This window comes from Vanellus vanellus, assembly GCF_965231255.1.
Source record: "Vanellus vanellus genome assembly, chromosome: 4".
In the NCBI taxonomy this organism is placed as follows: Eukaryota; Metazoa; Chordata; class Aves; order Charadriiformes; family Charadriidae; genus Vanellus; species Vanellus vanellus.
In genome coordinates this window covers 6,801,652-6,815,875 of record NC_138909.1, presented here as the reverse complement: position 1 = coordinate 6,815,875, position 14,224 = coordinate 6,801,652, and the positions used below count along the sequence as shown (strand labels likewise).

Below are 14,224 nucleotides of genomic sequence, written 5' to 3'. Positions count from 1 at the left end.
TGAATAAAATCATAGCAGCAAATCGTCAGATTGTCTTGGTAGACAAGTAGAACTTGTCTAACAAATCAAAAAACTTTTTATGCAGAAAGGAGTTGCACATCGTAAAAATTCAGCATATGAAAGCTTGGTCACCACTTTCAAGCTACTGTCTGCTCTTAGAGGGTCCCGTGCTGCTACAAGACCTCTTGCACAAGCGTGCAGCAAGTACTACTCATTAATGAGAATCGGAAAGACTATAAATACTAATGTGCAGTTAAGAAATCATACTTTTGGGCAAAATAGAGTAAAATTACAGTACAATGCCTCTCACCATCTAAAATTTTAGGAATCTCCTTAGTAATTATCCATTCTCCTGGCTGCAGTAAAGACTGCCCATAAAACATATCGGATTCTGCACTTGTACTTGAGAAAGCAGAGCTGCTTGAAGGTGTCAGTTCCTCTAGTTTGAAAAAATCTAGTCCTGTTAACGTGCCACCAAAGAATCGACAACCACCAAGACAGCCACACTTGTTCTTGCTTCTCTTATTCCTCAAATTATCATCAGGCCACAAAAACCATAACCTACACAAAGGCAGAAAAACAGAAAACAAAACAAAAACATGACCACATCAGCCTTAATACGTTTAAATTCAGTAAAAACAAGATTAAAAGATATCCGTCTTTTATATGTGAGCTCCTGTTTCACCCAGCATGAAATGTATAAGAAAGATCTGTACCTGAAACACAGATGTCAGACACAAAATGCAGGATTAGCTCCAGAAAGAAGCAAATCACAAATGTGTATGCAGCCCTCAAGCAACCGTGCTCAGGCACAGATTGCGTCCACCTGCCACGACACACACTAATAGTAACAACCCTTTTTCTCCGCACGGAGGCAAGCACTGCAAACACACTCCACATCGGTCTATGTTGCTTATGCCAGAGGCAACTGCTCTTCGGGGAGACACACAAATCACAGTTACACCAGGTATCTTGTTCACAGCTGCTCAGCAGCTTGCTCAGGACTCTTTAAGGCCTGTTTTCAGTCCACCCTGAGAACAAATTCAATTCCCTCCTCTCCCTGGTCTTCATTTTGGGAGTTAAGGGAAGGCAGAGGGAAAAGTAATTTTTTTGCCAAAAACCATATGATTTTTTACAGTCCAAGCATATTCAAACCACTAACCCCCTAGCTAAGTATTCAACATACTTTAAAAAAAAATTACAAGAAATTGTAATCTATGTGAGCAAAAAAATCCTCAAAAGCAAAAATCAAAGTTCCATCTTTAGATGAATGTATAAACTTACACGCCTCCCCGAAAAAAATTCAAATGCACCTCATTCGATCTTATCTCTTACCTCTTAGTTCGGTTGTCATGTGTTTCTAAGAAATGTCTCTGCACCTCATGTTTAGAAGGATGATCTGCAGCTAAAGCGATGTCAGCAGTGATGAGCCCCAGGTTGACAGAGCCAGCTTCCAGCCAATATGCCCTCCTTAATATTGGCTGAAGACCAGTTCTGCAATTGTTCACCTGCTCAACATATTGTCTCAGTTGAAAGTCTTGAATAGCAGCACTTACACCTTCTCCAACAGACTGGTTGTGGAGGTTGCAGTTTGCAATACGTATAGCACCCATCTGAAAACACGATTTAAAACATGAGCTCTGATTAGTCACGAGTGAAACAAAGGAAAGGCAGCATTAAACCAGTTAACACACCACCTACTACATTCCAGAAAGATCTCAGTAAACTATTCACTCCAAAAAAGACGAGAACACATGCAAAAGAAGGCAAGCTTAGAAATTAGTTTCAGCCAGTTTTTAAATAACAAAAATAAAGTCTCTACTTAGGAGTCTCCTTTTGTAAAGGGATCAAAAAAAGAAAGCTCAACTTTGGACAGATGTTGTAATAAAACTTTAAAAAACTATATCATTATTAAATTCTTCACTGTCATCTAACAACCAAGAAATCCGAAACTTTCGAAATCAAACATATGACTTGACATGATATATATCATTCTATGTCCTTAGACTAAAACCTCAATTATATGCTTTGAATATAAAGCTGTATCAAACTCTACAATTAATAAACACCTCATTGAGACAACCAGCTTCCACTCTTATTTTGGCAGACATCCACTCCTCCTTACCATTTTCCAAGATCATTTATGGAATTACTAAGCAGAAGCCAAACTGACTTACTCCTGGCCCATTCCAAGCCAACCTTTTATCACTTAAAGTTTCAGAAATTCTGCTTAGTCCATTGCATGTAAGCAATAAATTCAGGTAGCTATTCTATCAAAAAATACAAAGAACTCATTGACAAAGAAGTATTTTAGTTGCTGTTAAGAGGAATATTTTTACCTTTATATTGGTGGCACAGCCATGTTCTACCACGTACAGATCTGCTCCATCCATGGCTAATCGTGTCATAGTGTACTTTAAGTCATCAGATGTGGGGCATGGCCCAGGGACACAGTTCATCTGAAGGGAGGGAAAAAAAAAAAAAAGAAAAAGAGCTTTAAATGTACATTAGGAGTTTTAGTTTAATTTCTGCTTATCCTTTTATTTATGTTCTGCTTAGCAGAGGCCTAAGACTAGAGCAATAAAAAGTTACTTATTCTACACTATCAACACGAGTGTGAGATGTTTCTGTGCTGAGGTTCATTTTCACTAGTGCATGTTTAATTCTTCTCTCCAGCAACATCAGGGGACGCAGCTGGCTCTTCTTACTTCCACCAGCAAAAGGCAAATCAAGGCTGCTAACAGAAAACATCACAAAAACTGGAAGAAAACATGGAAGATGTCAAGAGGTGAAATCCAGGAATATATGGCAAGCCTCCTTCAGTCTTCAAGTGATCGCGCACATGGACTGAGCACAGAAAGCAGAATCCACAACGACATGATGGTTAAGTAAGAGTCCCCCGGTGTTTTCTTTGGGTTTTTTTTTGTTTGGTTAGTTTTTTGTTGTTTGGTTTGGTTTTTTTTTTTAAGAAAAACAGTTCATGGAAGCTATAAGCTGTTAGCTTAAGTCACCCACCAAAGCACTGTTTCATCAACAGAGGATACGGGAAAAAGTACCACGGAAATGTGCCAGGAGCACACAGGGAAGTATGACCTTCTTCACTTAAGGGACACTGGAGTAGGTCCTTTGGCTCTTAACTGCCACAGCAGAGGTAAGAAACTAGGCATGTGGATACCATTTAACAAAATAATTCATAGAGCATAAACCCAGTGTGCATATCCACAGGAAAATCCAGAGAATTGTTTTTCTTTCTAAAACATAATTAGCTACAAGTTATCAAAGGGAACAATCCAATCTGACTATATACTCCATGTGTCTTGATAACTTTAAGGCTGGATTTCTAAACTGTTCCGAAGAACCTGTGCAAATATAGTGAGGTTACCTTAGAGTCACAAAACCGACGATCAATTCCGTGCTGGCATATTATCACAGATTTCGGCCTTTCCAGTTCAAACTCCCTGCACACCACATGAAATACAAAGGTCTGCCCCCATTCCAGAAGACACGCAAGCTGCAAGCAAATAACAACACATCGTCTAATACTAAGTAGACAAAATGAGCTTTCAGTATTTGACAGAGTACTGAAAATATCACCAATGGTTGGGAGGTGAGCAGGAGTAAAAACAAACAAAAGACCCCACCATAACATTCTGGCTGCATTACCTTGCTTATAGATAGTCTATTTCCTGTTACTCAAGATTAACTTTTATTTTGGTGTGCGCCACAACATGCAAGTCTCTGTAGTCTTTCATGGAAAACACTGTGACATTAAACAATTTCATAAGTTATTTCTTAATAAAAGAAAACAGTTTTTGCTGTTACAGTCAACTGAGAACTTCGTTGTAAAGACAGAGCTCCCTTTGATTTTACCTAAAAAAAACCCACCTTGAAATACTCTATTACCTTGCACAATTTAAATGTCAGACTTCTTTATATATAAGTAACAAAATTACATTTAAAAGGCATAGGAGGAAACTGGCTAAACAGAACACTGCTGAATCTCACTAGACCTAGTAATTAGCCTATTGTTGATTTAAATCTTTTATATAGTTAGTTCACTTATAAAGGAAATGATTCGTGACTGTTTGTCTCTATTATGAGAGGGAAATAGATTTTCTTTGGCTAGCCAAAGGAAAGGGCACTTAAAATCAGCAGTAATTTAAATGGAATTTAATAGAGCTATGACTGTCCTGCACAAAATCTCCCCTCCTCCCTTTAGTGCCTCACAAATTCTTGCAATACATCACACTACAGGAAGAAAAAAGCCAATGACCGTGAAACAGCAAATTCAAGTTCTGCCCCATATCAGTGCTGACAATAACAAACAAAACAAAATAAAAATCCTGTATGAAGCATACAATAGAGAATGGTTTTGTAGGGGAAGAAAATCCTTAAATTGAATCAAGCATTTATAATGTCCTCTAACCTTAGAGTATCCTTAGAGTATTTTGAATCAACTAGGTTTAATTTTGAAGCATAGAGCAGTGGAGTAAATACTATAGCTTATCTAAATCAGTGGTAGCGTTTTGGGGAATACTGCCACAAAAGTCTGTACATGTAGCATGACAATGTATCTGGAGTCTATTCTTTAGATTTAACAAAATCAAAATAAGGCATACCAGCAATTTCATTTGCTGCAGAAGTCTCCTATTGAAATATATGTTTAATCCTAGAAAATAAGTCCAGTTTTTAGAGGAATAAGAGGATGTAAAAGTGTCTTAAAAAAATACATAAATAAATAAACCAAACAGGAACTACTAAATAGAGTTTACATACTTTTCTCATGCCTCAGAATACACTGATAAAGCAACCTTTTTTAAAGATCTGGCAGCCCACACCAGAAATAAATCAAAGTGACCTGCCTACTGTATACTTGGAGCCATTATTATATCCGGAAAAATAAGAGTCACACAAATGGCAAATCTAAAAGGAGTTAGTGCTAAGACTGACCTAAGTAAATCCAACACTGTGAAAGCAAACTATGTCACAGTGGGACCAAGCATCAGAATTTACACACTGAGCAGCATAACTGAGCTACCAGCTACGCTCCCGCTAAGGCCTGCCCATACTACACTCCCACCAATTACCTCGTTTGTCTCATACTTCAAAATGTCACTTAGTGCACAGCTTTCTATGGAAAGCCAGAACTTTTTTTGCAAGCTAAATTCTTGCCAGATGCTCAACTTGATATCCTTATTGCTGGCAGCATCCCTTCACACAAATGCCAACATATCTCCAAGAACCTTATGTCGGAGGGATATCAAATTGCGTTTCAGATTGCGATCACAACTGCATATACCTCATTTGTCCTTCCCAGAGAGTTAACCAGCGGGGGTAACGAACCTGCATCTCCAGAAGTCAGCATCATAAAATAAAAGCAACTTCAGAGGAAGTCACAGACAACTAAGTCATCTCATACTTAAACCTTTTGAATAGATCTTCCTTTCTCCTCTTTGTCACGTTACCTACATATGGCTGAAAGTATCCCAAAACACCTACTCTATTTACAGAGAAGTATTATTTACTCTACATTAAACCACAAAGTGCATGTAGACACTGCGGTTGCCTTTCTAGTTAATATTAAAGCGCATTAACATACATAGATGTAACATACAAGTGTTTACATGTAGTGACAACAGTGTTTCACTACTGATTTGTTCAGGCTCTGTTACCATCATCCCAGATGATTATCAGATTCAGCTCATTTGGCACCCATTTACAGAAATGGTAAGATTTTCAAACTATAAAACTAAGGTTACTTAAGGCACAGATGCATCTGAATTCAGCTGAGATCACGTGCTTTCCAAAATCCATGCTATGTCAGTTTTACAAGAAAGAAGGTGGTAATACTTCAAAGCGAATAGTTTCTAGATGGTACCTGTGGTGCGGTAACTTTGGCTGTAAGACTACCAGCCTGTACATCTATTAGCCATGCATATTCCAAAGTATCACTTCCAAGAGGCAGACCTTCCGCTGAAAACATTGCGTGAGCACGCAACTGCAGACCTGACAGGCTGATGTGACCTTCTCGAAGAACTTCATCCACTGCAGGCCGCTGTTAAGGACAAGTAAGTTAAAGCTAATATTTGCAAAGAATGCATCAATAGAAAGTACAAAAACTGTGCAGTCAGAGATACGTCATACACATTCATCTTCACCTCTTCAATCCTGTTGACTTTTGTACAGCTGGATAGTCTAAAGCCTTCTCAGCATTACCCATGCAACAACATACATACAAGAGGGGAGAGAGACGTTTATCTAACCCAGGCTTGTTTTAATTTTTAGCAACCCTCATCAACAACTTTCCCTTGATGAACTCCACACAGTGACATCTAGACACCATCTGTTAAATATTACTACAATAAAATATAAACATGCTCTTCCATTCTTTGTTTAACAATGGAAGTGATCAAGAGGTTAAAAAACATGACTTATGAAAGTTTGCTACTACCAAAAAGCTGACAAATTATAAAAATAAAAACACCAATACATTAAAAAAAGTCCAAAAAACAAACATAAGAGGCTGTCTTCTAAGTCACGCTTTTCACTTAAGTATTTCTTGGCTACCTAAAGCAAAGCTACTTGTTTGCAGATATGAACATTCAGATATAATACTTTTCAAAAGAAGATTACTCCACCATCCAGAGAAGAAACTGAGAAGATAAAACCAGCATAGGCATACACCAGACGCTTGTGACTGCATGGAGGTAAGCTGTGGATTAAAGCCAGTAAGTCAATAGCAACACTTCTCTTTCATTCAGTTTTTTTCAACTTGTTATCTTGCCTGGTTTGTTTTCCAATGACAGCAAAACCTTTGGAGTTGCTTAATGAAGAAGAAACACACCCTACTCTCTTGATATCACTGACAACCTATGAATCTTTGAAAACCAGATTCTTTAAAAAAATAATATCAACCAACCGCCACACAAAAAAACCAAACAAACCAAGCCCCAATGCACAAACCAGAGATCACTCAATGATTCTAAGACCAGCCTGAAGATTATTCTCTGTCTCCTGAAGCAAATTCTCCAGAAAGATTTTAAGCAAAATTAAGAAAATACAATCTTATCTTTTGTGCATTTCACTAAAATGCAAACTGGACAGAAATAAGGATTTTTAAAAAAATATGCATCAGATTTTTCTTTAATGTCTCTTATGATTCATAAGCCTCAACAAACATTGTATGTGTACAACAGGGAAGTTCCTAACAAAAGAGAATTCAATTTTAAGATCATCGCAACTTCCACAATACAAACACACACATACGAACACGTAAAAAACTGCTTACTACCTGATAGTTGTCATTCAGAAACAAATTCACTGGAGACAGTACAAGTTGAAGCATTGTTTCTCTAAATCCTTTCTTCATCTCAAAACACAACCTTTCCAAGAAAGCTGTAGGGCATTCAGGACCATCTGGACTGCAATGCTAAAATAAAAATTAAACACATCTGCTTCAGAAACTGAAAATACACAACACGGTTGAAATTGCAGGATTAGAACCAAACCTGTGAGCAGGAAGCATGCCAGTTTTCCACCAAATGGATACTCAAAAAGAAGCCCGTGCAACTTCAAAAACCTTTCCACAATTACATAAACATCAATTCAAACCATTTGGGTGAACCCAATTTTTAACTCGGTTCTTATTTGAATTCCTGGGGATCCCTCAAAATGCAGCTGCGCAGAGCAGAATGCACCATTAGAAGACAGTTTTGCTAACTAGCAGAGAAGTCATAATGGTCAATCAAAAATATTATCACGCAAATCAAGTTCACTGAATAAAAATCTTATGAAAAATTATCCAATTCTGCCTCCCAGATAAGAAAAATACATCATGTCTCAAATTGGTTTAGATAGCCGCAATTTTAGTAGAGCATATACACATCCTTTGGTAAGCACCACCCTAACAATTTTCCAGGAAGTTAAACTTAACTCCAGGTTATGAATCTAGAAAAAAAGAAATAATTACATGAAACAAAATATTTTAAGATTCTGAAGTACTTACAACGGGTAATCGCCCATGCACTTTGTACAAATTAACAAGCACAGTGATATCCCATGGGCGTAGAGTGAGAGGGTGAACTGGCTTCACTGAACTTTCATTTTCTTTTTTGTCATTTTCCACTCCAACAGCCGTCCATCCAGAGCTTGAAGACGTAGACAGTGACAAAACAGGGCTTGAAATAACTTCTTCAAAATCAGTGTACATGTCATCTTCTCCAAAATAATTTTCCTAGGAAAAGGAATTATGACCATATGGAAAACAAATTAAAAACATATAGGCGATGTAATGAAATACAAATCCAAGCTTTTCCTGTATGTTAGCCTTCCCTAAAATAAGCCGTATAGCTACAACCTATAGCTGAAGAAACATATAAACTTCTGTTCTATGAAAAATGGATACCTTAAGCAAATTTAGGCCATGTGCTTTGCAGGAAAAGAAGGGACTCTCAGCAGTTCTCAAAGCTATCTAGTATTCTAGATGCATGCTATGCAAATAACTATTCTGAAGCACTACTACTGACATTTTAAACAGATTTTGTGCTTTTAAAGATAACTTTGAGAGTAAGAACACAAAACATCCGGCAGGAAGTCACTCTCATCCAACCTTCTGAAACCTGTTATCAGCATATTTCAAAGTCTTAAATGCTTCTAAAATACTTGTTCATAAACATTTCTCCCCTTTTGTCTAAAACGCACCTTGTTGCTAAGCCAACACCCCTCAATTATGCAAGACCAAAATAACTTTGCCAAATTCTACTGGGAAACAGAAAATCCATCACTAAATAAATAAATCACCTTCCTGTGTTTTATTTATTAAGTGCATCAGAATCAGATTTCTGATAATTCTTCACCTCCTCCCCCCCTTAAAAAAACAAACAAACAAACAACAACAACAACAAAAAAACCCACAAAAAACAACAACAACAACAAAAAACACAAAAACAAAAAACCCAACAGGCCAGACACTCAAGACGGATTTTCTGAATTATGCAGGTTTTATTTTCTTGTTAATTCAGCATGCGGGAAGTGTTGGGCACCAAGCTTTCTGTGAAGCAAAATCCTCTCTGACCAAAGCGGTTACAAGACAAGCACAAACATTGCCCCCTCATTCATTCCTAGAAAGTAATTCAGTCCCTCGGCCTCTTATGTTGACAAAAATGCTCCAACTATTGCACACTCCACTGGTGACTCGTGAGATGCAGACAAGAGTACTCAACTGAAGATTAAACTGAAACAGACTTGAATCTTATGATGTTTCTTGCTCCCCTCCTTCGCATTTCTGTGCCTCATTTGCTTTGCAAAACTACTTTGTTCTTTTGCAAGCCCAAGACTGCAGTGCAAGTGAGTAAAGAGGAAGCGTACAACAAAAAGAAAGCAAGCAACCGCAAGGTACCCATGTCCTTGAAAAAGCTCTGCAGAAAAGGGAGGCTCATTATCAGCCTTGAAATAATGACTCCTGTGGACATGTAATTTTACCAACTTGCACTGAGTCTCTGAAGTATTTTTGGTGTTAACACGTATGAATTAAGCACTGCCCTGTGGCCAAACCAAAAAAGCCTCAGAAGTCAAGCAAAGCTCACACACTTTACCTTTTAACAAAGGGAAAAGATAAAGGTCAATGTTACGACACAGACCTTGAAATATTTTTTTTGTAAGGCAGACCCAGCAGAGGGTGCTAAGAACTCCAGTAACTTACTCCTGGTACCTTCTGCTGGGGATGCAAGGATCTAGAAGTCACTCGTTCCCAGCCAATAAGCCCTTCAGTAAGAAACAAAGTGCGCTAAACCCAAAGAACTACCCCCCAAGAATAGAAAGCTAACAAAATGGCAGGAATGGTGCATGTCCAGGAACCTCTCCCACATGTATTAAAAAAGATCGATGAAAACAAACTGAAAACAACAAGTCAGGAAATCAAGCATTAAAAAAAAACCCTAGAAACCTATTAAGATATGCTGCCAGCACAGCTGAACAAAAAAATGTAAACAGTCACAAAAATAGTACACAGAACAATAAATGCACATTTTCAAAAATGAGCTATTCATCTAAATCTCAAGAGAAAAATTAGAAGATAAAAATTAGAAGATAAAAGCTAGATTTAACCTGAGAAATCTGCACCTAAAAAAAATTAAATCATCATAGAATCAAGGGATGTAACGTAGCACCGTTTCCATACACCTCCAGAGGTTGAAGCACTGAAGAAGTGCTACTTTGCTTGGAAAGACAGAACCGTCTCATGAATTTACGGGCTCCAAAATAGGAGCTCAATAAACAATTCAAACATGGGTGCATTTCCTCTGTATCAGAAGAAACGAAGTCTTCAAGATGCAAAACTGGCATAATTTTAATCCCATTTACCTTAGTGGCAACATGAAAAAAATAATGAGCATATTTGAAAGTCCTATAATCCACAAAAACATAGTATTTTCTGCTATTCATTGCTTACATGCAATACCTTACATAAATTCGTAAAAATGTCTGTTTCAGTACAAGTCCTGACACTGATCACCTATCTCAAAATTCCTCATTGTCTGATCCAAAATGAAAGCCTCCAGAAGCATTACCTTAGCCTAGATCTGCCTAGGCTAGAACAGACCTTTAAAACAGACAGACAAAAAAACCCAAACAAACAAAAATACCCCAAACAATCACAAAAACCAATCAAAACCCTTAGTCAAACAGAAGAAACAGGTTCAACCGCCTCTGCTTTTGTCAGAACAAGGCAGGGTGAGGGAGGCTAAATTAAACCATTTCTAGCCACTCTGAAGATCAGTAAGGGAAGAGGACACAACATAAGCAACACAAACAAACATTTTAAAGCATAATAGATTAACATCAAAAAAGGATGAAAAATTCTTCTTCAATATTCATCGAAATAGCTTTTTAAATTAAACTTGTTGTCATGTCCTTCCCCCTTCCCCTCCATGATACTAACTCCAGAAATTTCACAGAATCTAATTTAAACAAAACCAAACAAACCATTAAGATACTCTGCAGTACTTAAAATGCACTAAAAGCATGGGTTCTGATATATCTTTGTATAAAAGTGGTTGTTAATATAAGCTCTAGTCATAATCATGGATTATTTTTTTTTTTTACTACTGCAGAAGTCAAAGAAGACATTTTCTGCACATGAAGTCCAGAGCATACACTATTCATTGAAAGGAAAATTATGTTCATACGTGTCTACATATATATATTGGAAGTCTACTCATAAGCCTGTGCCAACTGAATTCATCCCAGCTATCACCATGAAGCCATTCCGAAGTAGTACTTACAAGAAGCTTTCATCTAAATTCACTTATTCTGCAGAATCCTAATTTTCCATTTCAAACAAATTCTTTGTTTTCCTAAATGTGGCCACCCATAAATTTGACGAGTTGTGCTCCTATGCCTACCTTTATGGATAGAAAGGCTTTGAGCAGGGGTCCGTACAGGGTTATCTGGGAATCTGGGGAGAGTTCCAGTTCCACGTGGAGCTTATCCGGGGGCAGCTCTGAGGGGTCAAGGGGAAGGCGGGTTGAAGCTGTGGGAGATGAAATCACGCTCTCGGCTGGTTTCTGCGACGGTCTTAGCACAGATAACATTGTTTCTTCCATTTCTGACACTTGGGAGCAAAACAAAGAAAACAGCTTTTGATTACAAGTTAGGCTTCCGATGGTCAAAATTCTGCAAATATTATGTGTATTAATTGTACAACTTCTCACATCTTTCTGATTTGGCTTGTATAATTATGTTAATATGTCTGTGCTACAGAACTGGTTTCTCATACTAGTAACTATGGGAAGACAGGAAAATAAAGAATATTTTAGTCAAAATTAAGCAAGAGAAAAAGAATCCTTCAAGTTCTTAAAAAAATTTAAATTTATTTATCTTGCTTTTCAAGTTAAACAAAGACATGCTTTCATTTCAGCATAGCAGATTTCCCACAACCACACAGCTATTGCAGAATAAACAGAAGTGAATAAACAGGAAAATTGCAAAAGTTATATTAGAAACCTATTCTGAACCGGTAGCTCTGTGGGCCAAAATTTCCTCTCAAACAACTCAATTACTCTAGTCACAAAACAGTTTGGAAATGCACATCTTATTTCTTATCCCTTCTTTTAATTTGGAGTTAGGGAGAAGAAAGCGCTTTGTCTTTTTTAAGTGGGGAAAGGCGATGAGAAGGAAGCAAATAACTGGAAGAGCTTTGGGGATGGAAAACGATTGCCGGGAAGTAAAGAACTCTATGGGAAAAACATCTGAAATTGATGCTCCAGATGGAGTAAGGTTTCGGGTGCCAGTTTAACTGGAAGAACCAGCATATAAAGAACTACAGTGAACACATGCCTGTAGGCAGCACACCTTCAAGGCTTTAACTTACCATTATTGCCTACAACACTTGCTGAGTGCTTGCACTATGTTATGTGTTACAAATCAGCTAAATGCTGCAGTGAGATGACCACTTTTTTGGAAGCTGCATCTCTTGTAATGCAACATATTTGTTTCTCGGAGACTTAAAGAGTTCTATCGATTGACTCAAAATAAAATACAGGTGTTGCTACTGTAACAAACACGTTCTGTCAGCATCACAGATTAGAAGCGAGCTGGACTGTGCTGGACTATTCATTGAAGGAAACGGCAGGCAAAATTACCCATGTATGTACAAAGTCTCCAACGCAGGTTCAATTGCTACGATTACCAGTAAATGTTTTCAAATTTGAAGTGTGCACATTTGACACAAACGGACAGTCTCACAAGAGCACTTAATGAACACCTGCAAGATGAATCTTACTTTTTCTGCTTTGTCCTCTAAAATCGGAGTTCTCCAAGATTTGAATTGTTGGAACTCAAAACCTAAAACCACTACTCAGCATGTCTTCTAACACCTGCTGATTGCAGCCCATTCAAATTAGTCCTCATTATTCTTCTAATACCTCTCCTTCATCAGTTCTGCTTCCACCATCTCAACCTGGAAGACTTTTATTTAACCCCATAACTTCCTGCATACCTCCCTCTGCATTTAAAATAACTTAATTTTATCTCTGCGTTTAAGTATTTTATAACTTTTTTTTTTTTTTTACAGGCACAAACTTATAGAATATTTCTTATTCAGAAATATTTAGACAGCTAAAATTTAAGAATTCCTATTTAGAAATTAGACTGACCAGACTAACACTCGTATCTGATGGCCTTGGCTCACTTCAACAGTGCTAGCTACAATGAAATCTGCCAGTTTCATATCCATAAAGGTAATACTATGTTATTATCTTTCATATATAGTATATTTAAACACTTAAATCATAAGACAACATCCAAAGGTAGAAAAGATTAGAAAGGCTAAGGAACATGATACCGCCAAAAATATTGTACTTCACATTAAATATACCAAGTGACATTTTACATTACACAACAACCCATTTAAGACATCCACTTTGCTAAGGACAAGGAGAAGTGAACTACAGGCAGTACCCTCTTTTACACAGGGAACTGGGACATTTTCTGAAATTCTGCATGATGAGATGTTGCTGGTTTTTAAATCAAACCCGGTGCAGTCTAAAGATTAGCATTCTCCTATGTGACATATAATAGTAGTTCAGTTCAAAATTCGTTTCTGCAAATTTAAACAGTTTGATCCAACAAAATCTCAGCAGTTCCTGAAATGAAACACGCTAACAAGAAAAAGGTAGTGACACTTACAGGATTGTTTTAACTGCTCATCTGCCTTTTGAGGATAAATTGGGTGCCACGAGTAGTCAATTGTAAACACAACACTCGGGACTGTCCAGCATTCAACCCATCCAGCCCTTTGAAAAAGAAACATCACATTTTTATTAAATCTTCCACGAAGATATGAGATTGCTTTCATCACAAACAAAATAAGTCAATATGAAGAGCCAATATAAAGACATAAATATAGATCACAATGAAACTCACTCTTCTTGAGTAATGTTCCTCCATTTGGGTTTGCCCGTTTTCTGACCACTTTGACATTCGGCAGAAATGCAAGATTCAGGACTTATTTTGTTAGGCTGACAATCTTTCACCAACATAAAAAGGGAATATTTACTAGGATGACAATCTGGTAGATACAAATGAAGATCAACATCTTCTCCCTAAAAATCAAACATTAGTAACAGAAAAATTAATTTACGTATTCACATGCTATTTGCATATTCAGATGCACCATCATCTTCACTTTACAGGCAAAGTGAGGCAAGAAATCTCAGTTTTCACATGT

At 37.4% G+C, this 14,224-nt stretch overlaps 1 protein-coding gene across 1 annotated transcript in view; it reads right to left on the bottom strand.

Moving 5' to 3' along the window:
• Positions 1-14,224, bottom strand: part of BLTP1 (bridge-like lipid transfer protein family member 1) — a 120,083-nt gene that overhangs the window by 69,971 nt on the left and 35,888 nt on the right. Inside the window, exons 17-26 of the mRNA XM_082482267.1 lie at positions 13,921-14,099; positions 13,684-13,790; positions 11,400-11,608; positions 8,006-8,233; positions 7,292-7,429; positions 5,879-6,055; positions 3,383-3,511; positions 2,340-2,459; positions 1,336-1,613; positions 311-561 (exon numbers count right to left, since the gene is read on the bottom strand). Of these exons, the coding sequence (XP_082338393.1) occupies positions 311-561; positions 1,336-1,613; positions 2,340-2,459; positions 3,383-3,511; positions 5,879-6,055; positions 7,292-7,429; positions 8,006-8,233; positions 11,400-11,608; positions 13,684-13,790; positions 13,921-14,099 (1,816 nt within the window). The remainder of the gene's footprint in view (positions 1-310; positions 562-1,335; positions 1,614-2,339; positions 2,460-3,382; positions 3,512-5,878; positions 6,056-7,291; positions 7,430-8,005; positions 8,234-11,399; positions 11,609-13,683; positions 13,791-13,920; positions 14,100-14,224) is intronic.